Raw genomic sequence first — 23029 nt, 5'->3', positions numbered from 1 at the left:
ATGATTATTCCAATACACACAATAGTAATGATTATTCCAATAAACACAATAGTAATGATTATTCCAATACACACAATAGTAATGATTATTCCAATACACAATAGTAATGATTATTCCAATAAACACAATAGTAATGATTATTCCAATACACATAATAGTAATGATTATTCTAAGACACACAAAAGTGAGATATTTTTAATTGCTCAAAAAATTATTTATTCCTTTTTCGGTTATTTGTTTCTGCCGCTACTGTTGGAGTAGAATGCCTAAATAATTCAAACGGTTGCTAAGGGTTCTGCAGATGGTGTTGTAGACTTTGGTGTGGTTGTGGGATTTATAGTTGTTGTTGTAGACTCTGGTGTGGTTGTAGGATTTGCAGTTGTTGATGAAGATTCTGGTGTGGTTGTGGGATTTGCAGTAGTTGTTGTAGACTTTAGTGTGGTTGTGGGATTTGTAGTTGTTGTTGTAGACTCTGGTGTGGTTGTAGGATTTGCAGTTGTTGATGAAGATTCTGGTGTGGTTGTGGGATTTGCAGTAGTTGTTGTAGACTTTAGTGTGGTTGTGGGATTTGTAGTTGTTGTTGTAGACTCTGGTGTGGTTGTAGGATTTGCAGTTGTTGATGAAGATTCTGGTGTGGTTGTGGGATTTGCAGTAGTTGTTGTAGACTTTAGTGTGGTTGTGGGATTTGTAGTTGTTGTTGTAGACTCTGGTGTGGTTGTAGGATTTGCAGTTGTTGTTGTAGGTTCTGGCGTGGTTGTGGGATTTACAGTTGTTGTTGTAAACTCTGGTGTGGTTGTAGGATTGGCAGTTGTTGTTGTAGGTTCTGCTGTGGTTGTGGGATTTGCAGTTGTTGTTGTAGACTCTGGTGTGGTTGTAGGATTTGCAGTTGTTGTTGTAGGTTCTGGTGGGGTTGTGGGATTTGCAGTTGTTGTTGTAGGTTCTTGTGTGGTTGTGGGATTTGCAGTTGTTGTTGTATATTCTGGTGTGGTTGTGGGATTTGCAATTGTTGTTGTAGGTTCTGGTGTGGTTGTGGGATTTGCAGTTGTTGTTGTAGGTTCTGGTGAGGTTGTGGGATTTGCAGTTGTTGTTGTAGATTCTGGAGTGGTTGTGGGGTTTGCAGTTGTTGTTGTAGGTTCTGGTGTTGTTGTGGGATTTGCAGTTGTTGTTGTAGGTTCTGGTGGGGTTGTGGGATTTGCAGTTGTTGTTGTAGGTTCTGGTGTGGTTATGGGATTTGCAGTTGTTGTTGTAGGTTCAAGTGTGGTTGTGGGATTTGCAGTTGTCGTTGTAGGTTCTGGTGTTGTTGTGGGATTTGCATTTGTTGTTGTAGGTTCTGGTGTGGTTGTGGGATTTGCAGTTTTTGCTGTAGGTTCTGGTGTGGTTGTGAGATTTGCAGCTGTTGGTGTAGGTTCTGGTGTGGTTGTGGGATTTGCAGTTGTTGTTATAGATTGTGGTGTGGTTGTGGGATTTGCAGTGGTTGTTGTAGGTTCTGGTGTGGTTGTGGGATTTGCAGTTGTTGTTGAAGGTGCAAATGTTGTTATGGTATTTGCAGTTGTTGTTGTAGGTTGAAGTATGGTTGTGGGATTAGGTGTTGTTGTTGCAGGTTCAAGTGTGGTTGTGAGATTTGCAGTTATTGTTGTAGGTTCAAGCGTGGTTGTGGGATTTGTAGTTGTTGTTAAAGGTACAAGTGTGGTTGTTTGATTTTCAGTTGTTGTTGTAGGTTCAAGTGTGGTTGTGGGGTTTACAGTTATTGTTGTAGGTTCTGGTGTGGTTGTGGGATTTGCAGTTGTTGTTGTAGGTTCAAGTGTGGTTGTGGGATTTGTAGTTGTTGTTGTAGGTTTAAGTGTGGATGTGGGATTTGCAATTGTTGTTGAAGGTTCTGGTATGGTTGTGGGATTTGCAGTTGTTGTTGTAGGTTCTAGTGTGGTTGTGGGATTTGCAGTTATTGTTGGAGGTTGACCCGTGGTTATAGGATTTACTGTTGGTGGAATAGTAGTCGTGACTTCAGCTGTTGTTGGAGATTGGATTGTTGTAGGTAAAGGTGAGGTCTGTGCCGCAGGTATTGTATTCGGTTGCCCTGATGATTGAGGAGGTATTGGAGGATTGCCAGACGTTGGTGATGGTGAGGTGTCTTCAGGTTTTGCTGTTGTTGGAGGATTGCCAGACGTTGGTGATGCTGGAGAGTTTCCAGGTCCTACTGTTGTTGGAGGATTACCAGACGTTGGTGATGCTGGAGTGTTTCCAGGTCCTATTGTTGTTGGAGGATTGCCAGACGTTGGTGATACTGGAGTGTTTCCGGGTCCTACTGTTGTGGGAGGATTGCCAGACGTTGGTGATGCTGGAGTGTTTCCAGGTCCTACTGTTGTTGGAGGATTGCCAGATGTTGGTGATGCTGGAGTGTTTTTGGGTCCTACTGTTGTTGGAAGACTGCCAGACGTTGGTGATGCTGGAGTGTTTCCGGGTCCAACTGTTGTTGGAGGTTTGCCAGATGTTGAAGGGCCTGTGGAGTATCCAGATCCTGCTGTTGCTGGAGGATTGCTAGACGTAGAAAGCGTTGGTGGAATCAGAGCAGCTGAAGTTTGCTCTGGATAATCAGCAGTCAGGCCCATCATAATAGTCACTCCACCATGGTGCAAGGTACCTGAATCTTACAATATTTTAAAATTCAAAAGATTAGTTCTGAAATAAAAGGAGAAACTCGAGCTGGACAATGGCGAAGAACCTCTAAATGGAAAGAAGAAAAAGGAGGAAAACAATGCCGGTTAGTCACTTAAGCTAAGAAGTAAAGGAACTTTGAATACGCCTCTGGTGTGCTTTAGGAGACAGACTATTAACGGGACCACTTTTACAGAAACATTTACTGAAACGTATTCAATTTTCATGTGACATAGTCTTTAAATAATGATCAAATTTGTCCGCCTAATCAATAACTTCCAAAATGATTTAAATATCTGGTTTTCCGGTAATTAAAAATAGTAGAAAGAAAAGTTTTCATATAGATATTACAAAATTGCAGTCATAAACTATCACAGTTAGTTTAAATCCAGAGACATTCTTGTGGCTAAAATTAGTAGATTTGTTTACTGTTCACTTCGTACAATTATCCCAATATAGCGCAACTGAAAAAAAACCTTCTACATGAAAGGGTTTTTGAAAAGGATGTGTAATTTTATTTGTGGGTCCTCTTCTGTATCTAGAAGTGATTAAATTCTGAAAAAGTTTGATAAATACGAATCATTAAAATTTAAAGCGATGACAATATATTGAAGAAATTTCCATCATACGCGAGCAAAAAGACGCTTACGCTTATGACAGAAGTGCAGACACTTTACATTTGAGTAATATAAATACTCAGAGCACAAAATAAAGAATGCATTATTGATATCTGAAATTTTATTTTATTGCTACTACTGCTATCACTAGTTATAAGATTTATGTTAGCAGAACGAATTATTCTATAGCTAGGGTTATGAAAGATGATAGACAAGTATGAAAAATTAAATGTACCGCAATGTTGCCATAGGCATTCAGACAAAGATGTTTCTCTGATTCTGATGACTCATTATATATAATAAACGATTTTTTTTTAAGAAATATTGAATTTTTCTTGGAAATATTAAATCTATGTGGATTTAAAAATCATATAATTTCCAAAATCCTCACATTTTACGAGTATGAATATATAACTGATGAGCAACTTAGACGAATTACAACATATTTACAGATCGAAGATTAAATGGGATTTCCCGTTTCTACTATAGAAATAGATGTAATTCATTGAGATACTACCACTAAAGAGTTATGGCATCTATTGACTGGCTAGACAGTATTACATTGAATCCTTCTCAGGTTACGGTTCATTTTCCTTTTGCCTACACACACACACCGAATAGTCTGGCTTATTCTCTACATATTCTCCTCAGTCCTCCTACGCCTATCAACACTTAGATTACTAAACAATTCTTCTTAATCCAATGGGTTACTGCACTGTAATTTTCCAGTGGCTACTTTCCTCTTGGTAAGGGTAGACGAGACTCTTCAGCTATGGTAAACAGCTCTTCTAAGAGAAGGACACTCCGAAATCAAACCATTGTTCTCAAACAATAATAATTGTATTAATAATATGGAATAACTTGCGCAGGGGGAAGGAATAGGGGAATAGAGGTATCTTGTGCAGGAAGTTATGGTGCTATCCCATCACCTTTAGCAAGATAAGCAATGAAAGAATGCAAAAGCAATGTGAATGAAAGTTAGCATGCGGTGATACTTAGCTGTGACCTCCAAGGATGTTTCTCAAAGGACAAGAGTAACATGAAGGTCTGCTTGTTCTCTTCTTCTGAGGGTCACTGATAACTGGAGTTAACTGGGTCTTCGGATTCTAGATGGTTTCATAAAGGCTTGTTTCCTATGATTTATAGCTTCCTCGTTGAAGTTCTTTATACAGGTAACCAGTTTATAGGAAATAAGGCCACCAGTTACTGGACGCTAATGATGCCACAAATTGCCATAAATGGAAGAGGACATAAGTTGCCAGAAGTTTTAGAGGCCTAAAATTGCCATATATCTGGGAGGCTGTAATTCGCCAAAATCTAAACAGGGTACAAATTGCCAGATGTTGAAGAGGCACTCAGTCATCAAAAGTGAAATATGCTACAAATTGCCATAAATTGAAAAGGCTGCATGTTGCCAGAAGCTAAAGATTGGATAAATTGCCAGATGTCGAAGAGACTGTTAGGCTCCAGAAGTTAATGTTGCCACAGTGTGCCATAAGACAAGGAGGTTGAAAGCTTCCGGAAATCAAAGATGGCACAAGTTGCCAGAAGGCTTGTTCCTGCTGTGATTAGTGACGTACTACTTGTGCCAACGAAGTTTTGAAAGAGTTACAATTAAATGAGATTTAATCGGTTGATTAATTTTGTGTTCTAAGAAAAAATAAACCCTGAACCCTGATGATATTCTAAATTTAATCTGTGAAATTATTACTCAGATAATGACTTAAAGTAAATAGAGTTTCAATGTGATAAGTGAAATCTCTTGAAACTTACTTTATAGTGGTACTGAAAAATCATACTTCTTTAATTAAACATTATTGACTGAGCAGGAAAACTAGCACAATGGGTATGTCAAACAATTACAAGTAATAATCCACCGATTATTATCTAGAAAACTGAAAAGAAAAGAATTTATGTATATATATATATATATATATATATATATATATATATAGATAGATAGATAGATAGATAGATAGATAGATAAATAGGTAGAGATATATATATATATATATATATATATATATATATATATATATATATATATATATACACAAACATATATCTATCTACCTATTTATTTATATCTATATATATATATGTAGATATATATACATATATATGTGTATATATATATATATATATATATATATATATAATTTATATATATATATATATATATATATATATATATATAATCAAAAGAATTAATTCGTATTATATAAAACAATAGAAAATATTAAGTGAAAACTGAACGAGGAACAAAAGAAATGTAAGAAAATGTAAAAAAATAAACAAAATATAATAATAATAATAATAATAATGATAATAATAATAATAATAATAAAAAATAACAACAATAATAATAATAATAAAAATAATAATAATAATAATAATAATAATAATAATAATAGTAATAATCATAATAATAATAATAATAATAATAATAATAATGATGATGATGATGATGATAATAATAATCGTAATATTAATCTCTCTCTCTCTCTCTCTCTCTCTCTCTCTCTCTCTCTCTCTCTCTCTCTCTCTCTCTCTCTCTCTCTCGTAACCCTTTTCATAACAGTAATTCATGTCAACCCCTAATGAGAAACGGATAGGTTTTGACGTGTTCTTTTACTACATTAAGGGGTCGGTTGCCTGACGCGCCCTCTCCAAAGCCTTCTATCAAAGACACTCTTTTCCACAAAACCGCTTCTCTCCATATCATCCGTTTACTGTACCTCTTGGTAGTTTTAATGTCTCTTTTTTGTTCCTATTAAAAGCACATGATATACAGTCTAGGTCATTCTTAAAAACTATTTTGTTGCTTATGCAGATGATGCTACTCTCTTTGTATCGATCACAGTTCCTATGTTGCTGAATCATATAACTGGTATCTATGTTTATTCTATTGGTTTTTTTCTAAAAATTCTTCTTCAATTATTTACATATACACTGAAATTCTAGGTGTGAGGTACTTTTAAGAAACATGTACTGTATTTAGTATATCTGATCTTTAATTACACAAAATATATACATAATGTGTAAAGTGTTGAAATTTCTGGAGGCTCTATCTTGCACGAATTTTGAGATTTTATTTTCATTTGTCGTTTTAAATAATGTTTGATAATATCTTCAACCAGAGCAAAAGGGACTCTCAGATTCGAATTGAAAATTGTTACTGCAACTCACCTAGAACCGTCCTTTTACTCGCAGCCCAGAAGCAACAGTAATTTTCAGCTTCCATCTGCTTTGAAGCTCAGAGCACGAGCTGTAAACGGACGAAAGATAGAAAGAGAACGAATATTTTGATTTGATATCAAAAACAGTTTTCAGAAACATGCATCGATCTTATTTAATCTTCAATTACACGAAAAACATCTGCATGATTTGTCAAATCTAAAGATTTCTGGAGGCTCTATCTTGAACAAACATTTAAATTGTTTCGGTCATGTTTTGGATATTGTTTGCTCATATCTTCAACCATAGCGAAAGGGACTCCCAGATTTGAATTAGAAATAAATATTGCAACTCACCCAGAAGAGTGTATTTCCTCTCAGCTTAGAAGCAACAGTAATTCTCAGCTCACATCTCCTTCGAAGCTCAGAAGCAGATGCCCCTTGTACTTCATGGCAGCCTTCTGGTAATATCTTCATGTTACACAAACTCTTATTAATATCTTCAGAACAAGAGGTTGTCAGGTGCGAACCAGGAGAGCTGAATGTTGGAACTGATAAAGGCTTCAAAACTGACTACTGTTCAAAAGTGAGTCGAAATCAAGAGAAATACAGGTGTTTCTGTGCGATGTATATGAGTGAGAAAACTTCATATAGCAAATATACAGTATAATAAATCTTATTGGAAATGTCAGACAAAAGAAAACTTTTTCTGTATTTATAAACATATGTCGTTTCATTTAGGTCAAGTGATTATTTTTGGAATGGAGGTAATTTCATGGTGTACCTGAAAACCACAACAAAAACAGCTACGTCAATATAAATAATAGTAATATTGATAATAATATTATTATTAATAATAATAATAAGGAAAATAAAAATAATGAAATAATAATGATAATAATAATAAATATACTACTACTACTACTACTACTACTACTACTAATAATAATAGCACGTATACCTAGTCGATTTTGCCTCAATAATAATAATAATAATAATAATAATAATAATAATAATAATGATGATATTAAATTAAAAATAATAATAATAATTATAATAATAATAATAATAATAATTTTGATAATAATAATCATAATAATAATAATAATAATAATAATAATAATAATAATAATAATAATAACGATAAAAATATTAAAATTAAAAAAAAATAATGATAATAATGATAATTTTAAGAATAATATTATTGATAATAATAATAATATTATTGAAAATAATAATAATAGTAGTAATAATAATAATAATAATAATAATCATAATAATAATAATAACACCAGTAACAACAACAACAATAATAATAATAATAATAATAATAATAATAATAATAATAATTTAGAGTTCTTCTTCAAACAAATATTATTCTAAAAGAATTTTAGTATATAATCCTCTCGTATAGGTCGAAACACAAACTAAATGAAGAATATATGATTTTTTAAATCCTTTACAAAATCAGTCGATTGAAAAGAATGAAAAAAGCTATGCAGAGCAATAAGAAAATTGTATCTTAAATCCTTTACTGAAAAGAAGATTTGAATTCCTGTTCAAAATTTAAATATGGTTTTTAAATTTGAATTGAATCCTGAAATTTGAGTGTCATTACAAAATTCATTATTTTTCTTTGAAAGTGAAGAATATATGATATAAATGATACACAGTTAGAAAAGGCTTTTATAATATTTAAAAAACAGAAGGTTAGTTTTATGTAAGCATTTTTCCTCGATGATTATATCAACAACACCGACAACAACAATAACAACAACAATCCTTTTCCATTAGATTTACGGGCTTTAATTAGAGTTATTTAATTACTAATTAGTGTCTGGGGAGTCTTTTAAATCAGGTGGATGGAGTTGGTCCTTTCAAACGTGTCTTGGACGTGTTGGGAACGAGGGAAGACGAGAGACTTCTCCAGATTTAACTTTTCACACACCTTGATTCGAACACGTTTCTGATGGATAATGTATTTCATTTTGCAATGGAGAGAGAGAGAGAGAGAGAGAGAGAGAGAGAGAGAGAGAGAGAGAGAGAGAGAGAGAGAGAGAGAGAGTCTTTTTCTATATTGTAACTGTATTTGATTTAACAATAGAGAGAGAGAGAGAGAGAGAGAGAGAGAGAGAGAGAGAGAGAGAGAGAGAGAGAGAGAGAGAGAGAGAGAGAGAGAGAGAGAGAGGATTTCAACACTTTTTTGATAGTCTATGTATTTCCTTTTACGAACGTAATTCGTCCATCCTGTTACGTATTTTTTCTGAAGTCTTTTCTTGTTATTTTACACATACTGTACATACATACATACATACACATAATTTCTGGTAATAAGTAGAAAATTTAAAAAGTTGGAATATTATTATAATGGATAATAATATCATTATGTTTTTTTTTCTAATTATGCTCTTTGGTAGAAATAATTGAAGAACTAATACATTGTAATATAATCGTTTACATAATAGAATACAGTGATATGAAAAACTGAAAAAAGAAGGAAAATAATGAAGAATATATTAGAATGACCGTTAGCATTATTTTAACTCTACATTTAAGACAAAGTCTTAAAATCCAATGAAGTATCTAAAAGATAAATTGTTTTATATGATATGGATTTTGAGCGAAGCGAAATATGTATTTTTGGGTGAGATAGCCATGTCATCCTGATGGAGGGTTCCTAATAGTAGCTTCCAAGGGATATATGAACTACAGTGATATTCCCAGAGAATTTACCTTTAGGTATCCAGAATTCTAACTTCTGGCGCGAATATCCTTAAAATTTCTCTTAAGGATATCGCATAAATCAGGAAACGTATATCTTGATAAGACACATAGCTATCTTCACTCAGAATAGTGTTTTCGCCTCAAAGGGGAAGAGTGGGAAGTTTGTAATGGGAGCTGTTATCAAGGTTACCCTATTTCCCATACTACTATTGAGTATCAAGATGGTGCCATATTCAAGATGACAGTTTTTCCATGTAGCTTGAGCATGGTGCTACAGATATAGTAGTTTCGGGAGGTATCCTGCCAAGGCCTTTTCTATAGAAAAGGAGGGCGGGTCCATCAGGACGACATGGCTATCTCACCCAAAAATAGATTTTTCGCGTCGCTCAAATCCGTTTTTGGGGCTCAAGCCATGTCGTCCTAATGGAAGTTTACCAGAGAATTACTAGAAAGTACTGTATCTGTGGATTTTCATATGTGCCTTAACCTTGGGACAATTTTTCTATGGTCATCTGGACCATTGAGACAAATGACGTTATTGTTATCCATCATTACCACTTATCAGAGACAATGTTAGTGCTTCCTGCCCTCTGCAGGGAAAAGTCACACTAGACAGTAGTAAAGGGGTTCTCAAGGTTAGTATTTATTGAATGAACAATCATAAGTATCCACCCGATATACAGACGGTCTCACGGTTTGCATATATTGTCGGAAATATAAGTGTCAACTATATCCATTGTTTGTAAGCATACAATGATATGCGGTTTACTTAAATAAGTAAATACGAGAACTCTGGCATATATAAAGTGCAAATTGCAGGGCGAAATAGGACGCAATTACATTCTAATAGACACTTATTTCGAATAAATGACTGAATGGAAAATGAGTGAAACGAATGTAACGTGTTAAAGGAATTATACGTGCAACGTATACAGAAAATATTTTTCATCCCTGAAAGGGAGAAATGATGAGTGACACTCTAAAGCTGAAAAGTTTTGATAAATTTTCCCAATATAAATTCTGTAAATGTTGTGTACTATCAACGCTATGTACTATGTACACACGGCACAAGTGTTATCTGTATTATTCCATACCTGAGATTTCGAAGTCTTAGTGTCACCATGGTGACACTCACTTAAAAGGTATTGCACCGGGAGTTCAACACCTTTCCACCCTAATTGATAGACCCAATCAATTAACTGTTCATCGCAACACTAGACAACAGGTTTTGATACGCTACCTGCCGCCACCACATGGACTTTCTTGGCGTAGTGTTTGTAGAACACTCTGGATGATTTCCATCCAGTATATGAGCGAAGACATTCAAAGTCCATATATTGAAAAAAGTTCAGTGATGAGCAATTTTCCTCGGATCATGACCTGCGGGTGTACTGACAGGATCCGCTCTTCGAATGAAGTAGGTGAGCTTTGACCTCAGTTGTTTTGGGGATAAGTTTGTTCCTCAGGTTTCTCCTTTGAAGAGCTGTCCTCCCCTGAAGTGTGAAGTTCTATGAAGTTAGACATTTATACACTCTACTGGACATAGAGAGACATCTTCCTTTAGAGGGAAGATTCTCCAGGGACCCCATCTTTTAGTGGGTAGCTCGTTCTTAGCGAGAAAGGCTGGATCAGGAAAGATTCAGTTCTCCCACTTCTGTGAACTGAATGTGGCCCTCATTTCTTGATAGGGCTACTATTTCACTAACTCTAGCACCTGAGGCTATAGCGAACAGGAAAATAACCTTCTGGGTTAGATCCTTGAGAGAACAATCTTCATTGTTCACAGATGAAGCATAATGTAGGACCTTGTCCAAAGACCATGAGATGGTCTTCGGAGGAGCTGTAGGCCTAAGCCTAGCGCAACCCTTCAGGATCTTGTTAAAGATATCATTCGTCAGATCCACTTGAAAGGCATATAGAAGACGTCTAGTCAAGGCTGACTTACGCGTAGTTATCTTGTTAGCTGCCAGACCTTGATTATGAAGGTGGATAAAGGACAGACAGAAGTCTATTGAAAATTCTTTCGGTCCTTTTGCTTTAACAAAAGTAACCCACTTTTTCTAAGACGATTCATATTCTCTTTTAGTTGGCTTAGACTTGTATTCTTCTAGGAAGTCTATATTGCCTTCTGAGATCTTTTCTTAACCACTAGGGCGAGAAATTCATGAAATGAAGGTTTTGGGCTCTCTGTGATGAATCAAAGACAATTAACTTCTGAACCCTTTAAGATAGTGCTGGGTTCAGTACAAGGGCCAGCCTCAGCTTTAGTTCCCTCATTAGAGGGAACCAGTTGCACTTGGGCTATTTGGGAGCCACTAGAGCTGCCGTTCCTTGGAAGGATCTCAGCTTGTTGAGGACCTTCAGCAGGAGATTGAATGGAAGGAACAGGAATTTCCGGGTCCATCCGTTCCAAACTAGGGACATGGCGTCCGTTATCTCCTCTAGAGGGTCCTCGTATGGGGCTATATATCGAGGTAGTTTCTTGATGACGCTCGTCACGAAGAGGTCGATCTGCAGTTCCAGGACTCTTTCCAATCTGGAAGAGAATGGGTCTGCGTTTTGGACCATTTTGACTCTATCGGCTCGAGCGTGAGTAGAGCATCCACTGTCACATTGCGGATCATTTGTAAGTTAACTGCTGATAGGTGCCATCTCTTTAGGTAAGGGATGGCTAATATCACCTAGATTATATGGGATGATCTCAGGCCTTGTCGGTTCAGACATCTCACTATCGCCTCGCTGTCCAAGATCAGCCTGATGAGGGCTCATCTGTGTGGATAGATTTTCCCCAACGTCAACAGGACTGCCATGGCTTCCAAAATGTAGATGAGAAGGGCCTTGAGTAGAGATGACCAAGTCCCTTGGGCTTTCCTCTGATGGGAGTAAAATCCCCATTCTTCCGTCGAGGCATCCATGCGGATGATCTTCGATAGTCGAGGTGGTTGCAAGGGCCTGTTCCCCAATAAGCTTTTGGCCTTCGACCATGGGATGAGAAGCGATCAAGGTAAGACCAATATTGGTCATTTTAGATCTCTTCAATGTTTGATGCGTATCTTCTCCAGACTCCTGACATATCTTTCAGCTGTGTTCTTAGCACTGGGTCTGTCACTGCCATGAACTGGAGAGAGTTCAGTAATCTTTCCTGTTAGCGTCCTGAAATCCTGTTGGATTACAGTAATATCTTGACCGACACTGCGATCTCCTTCTTCATCCTTAAGGGAAAGGAGAGACAGTGTGACCTCAGGTTCCAATGGTTTTCCAGATATTGAAACCTTTGAGCTGGAGAGAGTCGAGACTTCTTGAAGTTGATCTTGCATCCAAGATGTCCCAGGAACTGGGTTACTTCTTTGGATGCTTGCAGACCAGCCGCTTCTGGTGTTGCCGGCACCAGCCAGCCTCCAGGTACTTTTTTACCTGAATAGTTTCTAGGCATTGTTATTGCATGAATGCGTCCGCCAATTTCGTGAAGATACTTGGGACTGTGTTTAGTCCAAAGAGTATGGGTCTTAGAACATACTTTATCTTCTGCAACTTGAATCCTACGTAGGAGGAGAGGGGGCGACTGACTAGAAGCTGCCAATAGGCATCTGTCAGGTCTATCGAGACTGTGAACGCCCCTTTTTGTAATAGGGTCCTTATGTGTAGAAGGATTAACATCCTGAACTTGCTGTTTCTTTTGAACTTGTTGAGTGGTGACTAGTCCAGAATGACTATGAAATTTCCTGAGTCCTTCTTGGGAACACAAAACAGCCTTCCCTGGAATTTGAAGGACTTTGCTTTCCTTATAACCAGTATGCTCCAGAGCTATAGGGTATACTCTTCTAATATGGGGTTGGAGTGTTGGAAGAGTTGAGGTAATGATGGTGGAGACATGTTTAGTTTCCATCCTAGTCCAGTCTTGACTAGGCCTTGGGCCCAAGGATCGAAGGTCCAACGATCTTATTGGAGCCTCCCTCCTACCAGAAGCATCTCTTTGCTTCGATTGATCAGAAGGTTTACCTCCTCGACCGCCTACCTTGGGCACCGCGGTCATAGAACCTGTGGGATGTTGTTGAGCAGACCGAGGAAAAAGTCTAGGCTTCTTCGTCTTCCTTTTAGATTGGGGACCCACATCCAGGGAAGACTTCCTCTTTCAAGAGATGCCCCACTCCTGGAGAAGGTTCCTATTCTCCTTGGTGGCTTTCTCGACTACCTCTTCGACTACTTCGTTTTGAAAGAGGTCTTTACACCAGATGTTGGAAGATATCAGCTTCCTGGGTTCATGTTTCACTGTTGCAGCAGCGAACACGAACTCTCTACAGGCTCTCCTAGCCTTCATAAAGGCATGTAGGTCTTTTACTACGGTGGCCATATGCATTTTGGCCAAGACCATGAGCATGTCTAGGGTACTTCGTTGGCCTGTACACATCTCTATGCAGTTTTGCAGGGATAAGGAGGCCTCAAGTCTCTCCTTTGTCTCTTGTTCCTTGCACAAGAGAAACTCAGAAAGTTTAGGGAGATTCTCGCTAAACTGTCATCCAGCGATGAGAAGGTTAAGTGGACTTCCTTCCAATCCTTCTCCCTCATGGGCAAGGCTAGTGAGAGAGGCCTGCACACCTCAAGTGCAGGGCATGGTTTGCCTGCCTCCACTGCCTTGGCAACATATTTTAATGCCTTCCACAAAAAGGGGAAGGCTATTGAAGCAGGAGTATGAAAGGTACGGTGTCTCTTATTTAGGGCGAACACTTTCGACACTGAGTAACCCGCCTTTCTCAGGCTACTTGAAAAGAGAGCCTGTGCCTTATCGTGGTCAAGAACCATGAATTCCTTCGGTTCCACCTCTTTTTCTGACGTTGGTTCATGCTTCAGTCTAATGAAGCAATCAGGAAAAGCGTTAAAGCTTGGCCAAAACTGGATTTATTCTAAAGGGACCGCTCCTATCTCTGAGATGTAGAGTTTGCCATCCATAATCGGCATAAGCTCCGCATACCTCCAGGGATTGGTTTTGGAGCATGACGGGAGGTCTTGGCCTCTGGGTCGCTTGAATGACCCTCGGGAGGCGATTTTAGGTAAATTTCTCGACAGCAATTTCTCGAAAGTCAAATTCTCGAACTCAATTGCTCGAAAAATAATTTCTCGAACTATCATTTTCTCGAATCCCATATTTCTCGAAAACTGATATCTATTTTGTTGAGAAAATTGAATGGAAAAATTTTCATGTATTTCAAGGAAAAATATATCCCTTTGGGTTGACAAACACAAATGTTAAAAATCTATTGTAAATGAAGGAATGAAAAAAATACAAAGGTTATAATTTTGTAGTATGTATAAAAATATTATCATTTAGAATGAAATATAGTATTAAAATTCAAGCAATCAAAATGAAATGTATGCTACACTTCGTATATATTCTTCGACAGGCCTCTCTTCATCTCTTTTTATTTTCTGATTTTCACTTGTTTTAGTCTCATTTATTTTCTTTGTACTTTATTTTTCCATACTGTATTATTCTATCTAAAAAAAGTAAAGTTAATATCTTTTATGACGCAAACATAGGATTACAAATAGGTACGCAGTGTATCGTGCATTATTCGTACGCCCGTAAATACAGGACATCATAGAATGCTAATAGCAAGGTCTGCCTCTTTATAAATTGGTCTTTGGCGCTTATGGGATACTTTTGATTGTGTTCGAGAAATTTACTTGTTCGTTTTCGAGTAACTGACATTCGAGAAAATGATAGTTCGGAAAATTATTTTTAGGTCAATTGAATTCAAGAAATTTACCTTCGAGCAATTGATTTCGAGAAATTTGCCTGACCCCTCTGGGGACATGAGTGGAGCTTCACGGAGCTCTCTTTTGAATTTTGCTTCCTTTGTTTCACCTTGTTTGCAAAAGTTTTCCATTAGACCCGTAAGATGGGCCAGTGACTGGCTCATTTTGTCAAATAGAAGGGTAGAAGGTGAAGACATCCAGGTTAACAGGTCCAGGGCCAGCACAGACGGAAGGAATTCCGACACAACATCGTCATCTTCTTCCAGAGGTGCCCTCCTGCCCTCCGTCTCGATGGCAATCTGGACACAGGGAGGTACGAGTCGTGCTTGGGGCACCACCATTTCACTACTTGCTTTTGGGGACAGTAAGCTACGCATCCTATCGTTAGGTAGGTATGGTCCCGGAGAGTTCTTCTGGAACCCTCTTACCCATTTGTGTAGTTTCTTATGTGCCGCATCCCTAGACTCCATTAACTTGGGATTATCAAAACCTTCAGTCACTAAGGTCCGGCAGATATTGCAGACTTAGGGGTCCCAATATTGCAGGCATTCGGTAATAATATTGCAGGGGGCATAAGACATGCATGCTTTATGACCGTAAAAGTACGTACTCTTAAGATTGCAGAAGACTGCCTCGCATTTCATCTGGGGTTCCTCCGGTAAGGAAAGGAAAACAGAATGACTATACGATAGTTTATCTCACCTGATAAACAATATGTAATTAGTCATCTTTTAATTATTATAGCTTAGGATAGTAAGCTAGAAAGGAATAGTGAAAGACACGTACTTGTGTATCCCTCCCAACCAATTGCTGTAACCTCCCCCCAGTATTAAAAATAAAGAGTTTCCTTTATCAGGGCAACTCGAAAGAAAAGGGTTCTAACCCCTAGGGATAGAAAAAGTGTACACTGCCACTGACCCTTCTAATTATTTAATATTGTGTGGTAAGTATTAAACTGATTTCCAATCAGAGTATTGAAGGAATTCTATTCTTTCAATATAGGTACGGTCTCAGCAGAAGCCTGCACAAGGGTACACAAGATATGTTAGAAATTAACTACTGTATAATAATACTATAGTTTTTTGTTTGCAGTATATACTATATTGCAAATATACTGGCTACTGTACCAACCGTGTGTCACACAATTGTACATAATTATTTTGTATATATTATGCTTGTATCTGCGCTCTTCCCTCGCACTAAAAAGAACCTGAATGATCATGTCTCCGTTTTGCTCTGTAACATTGTCTGTCTCTCGAACAGGTCATGTCCTGTTCCTTGAGGTTTTGTATATAAAGAAGAATGTTCCTTGATAAATAACTCAGTCATTTCCAATCTGCCTTTGAGTTCACAACTCCTCTCTCGGCCCGTCACATTGGTGACCCCGAAAGTCGACTCGCTCCCACTGCCTTCCACCCCCACCTCCCTCGCCCCTCCATCGTTGGTACTATGACGGAGGCAGACTCTACTCCGGCGGTTGGCACTGCGGCCGTCCCATTGAAACTTTCACCGTTCACCCGCGAAGAAGCGTGTGCTTGGTTTCAACGCGCTGAAGTCCACTTTCGTATCAGGGGCGTGACTCGCTCAACCACCAAAGCGGATTATGTTCTCGTGGCGATACCCGAGGACACCTTCCCAGAAATATCCGACTGGCTTTGTGAACAAGGAGACACCCCAATAGCGTATGACGTCCTCAAATCATACCTTCTGCAGCAGTACTCGCCGTCGCCAGCCGCCCGTATAGCAAAGCTTTTTCAGCTCTCGCAACAACCGTTGGGGGACCAAAGGGCTTCGCTTGCCCTCAGGGAAATGACCAGTATCGCTCACCTTCAACCTGCCGCAGACAGCTCTCCTCGTGAGGTGAACCTACTCCGTCCCCTTTGGATACGCTGTTTACCTGAACCTGTGCGCGCTGCCATACCCGATGTCGATAGTTTACCCATAAAGGACTTGATGACCAAAGCCGACGCCCTTATGGACAGCCACTTCAAGACCTCCATCAACGCCTCCACCCCTGATGACGAGGATGCCTATTCAACATCAACCGAAGCTGACATGAATGCCGTAGGACATACACGCCTACCCCGTGACGTGCCGAAGCGGCGACAAAGCCGCCCACCACCCACCAATCGCTCGCGCCCCGACGAACGACTTCTACAGCCACTTACTACCTCCCATCCGCCGCAGTTTTGCTACTACCACTTCAGATTCGGGGCAACTGCGAAGAAATGTGCCAAAGATTGTCAGTGGCCAAAAAAACGTGTAAGTAGGCCATCGCTTGTGGCGGTGGCCTCCCGTGTTTCTAATCTTTTCTTTTTACAGGATGCAGGAACGGGCGTGCGATTTTTGGTAGACACGGGTGCTTGTCGTTCTCTTTTGCCAAGGAAACTCTTCAAGGCACAACGTAGTCTGTCTACATCTGCCGACGTCCGCTTGGTAGCTGCCAACGGATCTGCGATACCCACCTACGGTTACGAGAACCTCACATTATCGTTCGGAAACGGTAAATTCAATTGGAAGTTTCTCGTTGCTGACGTGACATTGCCAATCCTCGGTGCGGATTTCCTCTTTCATTTCCACCTTCTGGTCGATGTCGCCCGCCGACGATTGGTCAACGCAGACTCGTACTTATCGACACCTCTTCAACCCGCCCCCTCTAACCTCGGTCTCCACATCAGCGCACCCACGGATGCCTACGTCCACCTCCTCACGTCGTACCCGGAAGTTTTCCGTCCAGAACTTCGCCAAACGCCCACGGTTCCTGCCAAGCACGGTATTTATCACCATATCAAGACGACGGGACCCCCAGTCTTCGCAAAATTCAGACGTCTGGCACCGGAACGATTGGCAGCCGCCAAACAGACGTTCGCCGAAATGGAGAAAATGGGCCTTTGCCAAAAGGCCTCCAGCCCATGGTCGTCACCCTTACACATCGTTCTGAAGAAAGACGGCTCCCTCCGTCCGTGCGGGGATTACAGGCGCCTGACCATGCAAACAGAACCGGATCACTACCCCCTCCCAAACATTGCCGATGTAACCTCCTACCTGCACAAAGCGAAGGTTTTCTCTACGCTCGACCTCCTGAAGGGGTATTATCAGGTGCCTATGAACCCAGAAGACATCCCCAAGACCGCCATCACCACTCCGTTTGGTACATACACCTTCAATTACTCCGGTTTTGGCCTTCGTAATGCTGGGGCAACGTTTCAACGTCTTATGGATGGCATCCTAGGGGACCTCCCTTTCTGTGTATGTTATGTGGACGACATACTTGTGTTCTCCTCCTCAAAAGAGGAACACCTCCGTCACCTGCGCATCGTGCTCGACCGCCTGCAACAAAACGGCCTTGTAGTCCGGTACTACAAGTGAACCTTTGGTGCTAACGAAGTGTCGTTATTAGGGCACGGTATCACTCCTGAAGGAGTCCATCCCCTCCCTGAGAAGGTAGCAGCCGTTCAGAATTTCCCCACGCCCTCGACCGTCAAAGCTCTGCAGGAATTCTTGGGCATGATCAACTATTATCACCGTTTTCTGCCAGACATTGCCGCCACTCTTGCTCCCCTCTACGCCTCCCTCAAGGGCAAGCAAAAGGACCTGAAGTGGGGTCCCCTTCAAGAAGCAGCCTTCTGCAATGCAAAGAAGGCCCTATCAACTGCTGCGGCTCTCACTTTTCCTATCCCACACGCCCCTCTCCTTCTCTCCACCGATGCCAGCGACGTCGCTATTGGTGCAGTACTCGAGCAGGTAGTCAAAGGCTCGCCCCGCCCATTGGCCTTCTTCAGCAGAAAACTGTCCAAGGCAGAATCGGGTTATTCTACCTTCGATCGAGAATTGCTGGCGGTGCACTTGGCTGTCCGTCACTTTTGCCATTTCTTAGAAGGTACGCCCTTCGTCATTCGTACAGACCACATGCCTCTGGTGCACGCCTTCACTCGACAGTCTGACGCCTGGTCCGCCCGTCAACGCCGACATCTCTCCGCCGTGGCTGAATACAATTGCACCCTCCAGTACGTCCCTGGGAAAATGAATCCCGTTGCCGATGCCCTGTCAAGAAACACGTTGGCTGCCGTTCAACTGGGATTGGATTACAATGCCCTGGCTGAAGCCCAACGACAGGATCCAGAGTATCAAGCTTGTAGGACATCCTGCACGTCCCTCCGTTGGGAAGACTTTCCCCTCGAAGACTCCAACACCACCCTCCTCTGTGACGTCAGTACTGGTAGACCGCGACCTTGGATTCCTGCTCCCATGCGCCGACTTGTGTTTGATTTCATCCACGGCCTTTCACATCCCTCGTGCCATTCTACTGCACAGCTGCTGAAGGCAAAGTTCATTTGGCACGGCATTTCTAAGGATGCTAAGGATTGGGTCCGTGCGTGTACTTCTTGCCAAACTTCCAAAGTATATCGACACACGGATTCAGGAGTGGGCACCTTTCCTCAACCTCAGCGTCGTTTCGCACACATTCACGTCGACGTTGTAGGCCCCCTACCCACATCACAAGGACATTGTTATCTGTTTACCGTCATCGACCGCTCCACTCATTGGCCTGAAGCCATTCCCATGGAAACTGCAACGTCCGCCTCATGTACATCTGCCTTACTCTCTGGATGGGTCTCAAGATTCGGTATCCCTGAGCATATTACTTCTGACAGGGGAACAACTTTCACCTCTCAATTGTGGACGTCATTAGCGAATCTCCTGGGCATCACCCTACATCAGACAATGGCCTACAACCCCGCTGCCAATGGAATGGTTGAACGTTTTCATCACACCCTCAAAGCAGCTTTGATGTCCCGCTGCAAGGATTGCAACTGGTTTACTCAGCTTCCCTGGGTCTTCCTTGGACTAAGGACCACTCCTAAAGACGCCCTCGATGTCTCGGTAGCCGAAATGGTGTATGGCGACCCGTTGGTCGTCCCTGCCGAATTTTTTCCTTTTACAACCTCCTCCGACGATCTCCAGCGCATACGTCACGTCGTGGGAAAATTTACTCCGTGCCGCCAGACTTACAAGCCCCCAGCGAAGCATCACATACCATCGGACTTGCACTCTGCAACGCATGTCTTCCTGCGCAATGACACCAGCAAGCCACCACTAACGCTCCCTTACATGGGCCCTTTCCTTGTGATCCGACGCAGTCCGAAAGCATTCCTCCTAAACATTCGGGGCAAAGAAGACTGGGTCTCCATTGATCGTCTAAAACCTGCTTATCTTCTGCCAGATGACCCGCCTACAGTTCGCCTCTCTAGATCAGGGCGCCATATTTAACATGTACAGTATGTCATTTTTAGGGGGGGAGCCATGTACTAACCGTGTGTCACACAATTGTACATAATTATTTTGTATATATTATGCTTGTATCTGCGCTCTTCACTCGCACCTCACACTAAAAAGAACCTGAATGATCATGTCTCCGTTTCGCTCTGTAACATTGTCTGTCTCTCGAACAGGTCATGTCCTGTTGCCTTGAGGTTTGGTATATAAAGAAGAGTGTTCCTTAATGAATAACTCAGTCGTTTCCAATCTGCCTTTGAGTTCACAACTCCTCTCTCGGCCCGTCACACTACTGTATAATCATATACTGTAGTTCAGCAGATGTCCTGCCGGCATGGCTAGCACCTGGCGGCACTATTCAGCCGGCATGTCGCCGACTGGACTAGAAATTAGGAAAGACACATACTTGTGTATCCAACCCAGCCAATTTCTGTGACTTTCCCTTCCAATATTAAAACCATAGAGTTTCCTGATCAGGGAAGCTGAAATACAAGGGTTTTAACCTTTAAGGATAGAAAGTGTACTACCACTGGCCCTTCTAAATTATTTAATATTGAAGGGTAAAATGTAAACTGATTTCTAATCGGAGTATTGAAGGAATTCTATCCTTTCAATTTAGGATTGGTCTCAGCAAAAGATTGGGCAAGGATATCCAAGATGTATGTTGAAAATTAACTACTTGTATAATAAATACAATAGTTTTCTATCTGCAGTATATGCTGTACTGCAAATATACTGACTACTGTATAATCATATACTCTAGTTCAGCCGGCATATAGCTGGCATAGCTAGTCCCTGACGGAACAGTAAGGCCGGCATACTAGCTGATAGAGAGAGAGAAAGCATGGAGTGAAGGACCGCCTTATTACTGTGTATGTTTACACTAATTAAGGATGTAAGTATATAACTTACAGCCTTCCCCTAGAAAGAAGGTTCAAATGGAAGGGGAGAATGTATCATTCAGGCTTCCATCCAGCCACAAGTACCGTTGCTGGCATAGTCCAGACGGCATATGGCCGGGTGGCTAGTATCCGGCGGCACTGGTACAGTCGGCCTGCCACCGACTGATTAAGTACTTGTCGACACCGGCCCGGCCGGCAGACTGCCAACTGGGTTAGTACCCCGGTTACAGGACTTGTGGACGGCAGTCCAAGGGAGGACTGAAAAACCTAGGTGACAGAAGGGTCTCCCACAGGCAGCCGTTAGGCCGGCACAACCTTGCGGATCTTTGTCCATAAGGGAAAGGTGAGTGACTAAACAGCTGCTATGTAGGAGCCCGGCTGGCCCCACTACACGCCAGCGACCAGCGAGATTGCGGGACAATGGCCATAGCTAGAAGGACAGAGAGGGGCAGGGGAAAGAGTCCTATATAATTTGTAGAAGGCGGCGACAATGTTGCGGCCCCGCCCCCCCCCCCCTTACACAAAGGAGAAACTCTGTTTCAGTATGGGCGCCGTCCTAGGCGGCAGAAGAATGTTTATTCTTGAACCTAGGGTCTGCCGAAATATTGTTAGGAGGGGCCGGCAGGTTTGCCCCCCCTCTCCACAAGGGAGAAACATTGTTTTAGTGCCGGAGCCATCCTAGGCTGTAGAAGAATGTCTATGCTTCAGCCCAGGGTCTGCCAGCATAGGACTAGTCTTCTAAACCGCAGGGAGAACGTGGCGGCAACATACCACAACCACAGGTGCGGTTTAGTGAGGCTAGCTTCCTATGCCGGTGGTTATAAGCCGGCAGGGGAGTGACTACTCACCCTGCCGGCCTGCCGCCAGCAAAAGACTGAATACTCTGAGATTCTGTCAAAAACCAAAGCCGGACACTCGCTTGCAAAGGTGGGAGACAGAAGAAACCCTAGCCTAGTCAAGCTGGAGTAAACTACTCTATTGCAAGACCGGAAAGGGTTGCTGCCTGCGGCGGCACTCAGAGGGAGAGAGGGATTTCCCATGACTCTCCACAGGAGACAAGTATCGATTTATATAATTCTAGGAGATATACTATCTCCCTTAGAATCAATAAAATGATACACCATGGTAAACGGGGAAATGTCTGAAAGTATTCTACATCGCCTAGGTTAGGTAACCTAAGCAAGACGAGATCTCAGTTACCTAAATCACCGAAACTCTATAGTATACGATCGACAAAGAAAGAGGAAAATTATGCATACCATAAATATCTTTACAAGTATAATGATGCCTAAACAGCTTTCTTAATTTATTAATGCTATTTCAACCAGGAAAGTCGTTTTGCTAACTAAATAACACATGCCTAACGAATGACAGTACCCATGGCACCTCCGGTAACAGGCCTAGCTCCTAAGCACAATAAATTTCTCTAATTTCACTGTGAAACAAGAGCTAAAATTATATACACTTTAAAGAATCAATACTCAACTTCCCAGAGGCGAAAGAATTTGGAGATTGCATAATAATCCTCACAAAATCGATCGAAAAGGTTAGGTCAACAGGGAACACCACTGTGCAAATTGGCTACAAAATTAGGAATAATCGACATCTTGAATATAGCGCTATCTTGATACTCAATATTTATATGGGAAATAGGGCAACCTTGATAACGGTCCCCTTCCAAATTTGCCACTCTTCCCCCTCGAGGCAAAAACGCTATTCGGGGTGAAGATCGCTATGTGTCGTATCAAGATATACGTCCCCTGAATTATGTGATATCTTTAAGAAAATTTTAAGGATATTCGTGCCAGGAGTTAGAATTCTGGAGACCTAAAGGTAAATTCTCTGTGAATATCCCTGTAGTTCATATATCACTTGGAAGCTACTATTAGGAACCCTCCATCAGGAACATATGGCTTTAGCCCAAAAA

General features: G+C 41.0%; 1 protein-coding gene across 1 annotated transcript; it reads right to left on the bottom strand.

The window, feature by feature from the left end:
• Positions 1–275: 275 nt before the first annotated feature.
• LOC137635367 (mucin-2-like) lies at positions 276–2606 on the bottom strand. Its single transcript, XM_068367834.1, has 2 exons — positions 1236–2606; positions 276–860 (listed from the first exon to the last, which is right to left on the bottom strand). The coding sequence occupies exons 1-2, from the start codon at positions 2604–2606 to the stop codon at positions 276–278; spliced, it is 1956 nt and encodes a 651-aa protein (XP_068223935.1).
• Between the last annotated feature and the right edge of the window lie 20423 nt (positions 2607–23029).

The sequence above is a fragment of the Palaemon carinicauda genome, unplaced genomic scaffold, assembly GCF_036898095.1.
Source record: "Palaemon carinicauda isolate YSFRI2023 unplaced genomic scaffold, ASM3689809v2 scaffold118, whole genome shotgun sequence".
Classification (NCBI taxonomy): Eukaryota; Metazoa; Arthropoda; class Malacostraca; order Decapoda; family Palaemonidae; genus Palaemon; species Palaemon carinicauda.
The sequence above is the reverse complement of the archived record's forward strand: the minus strand, read 5'-3'. Positions and strand labels throughout refer to the sequence as shown.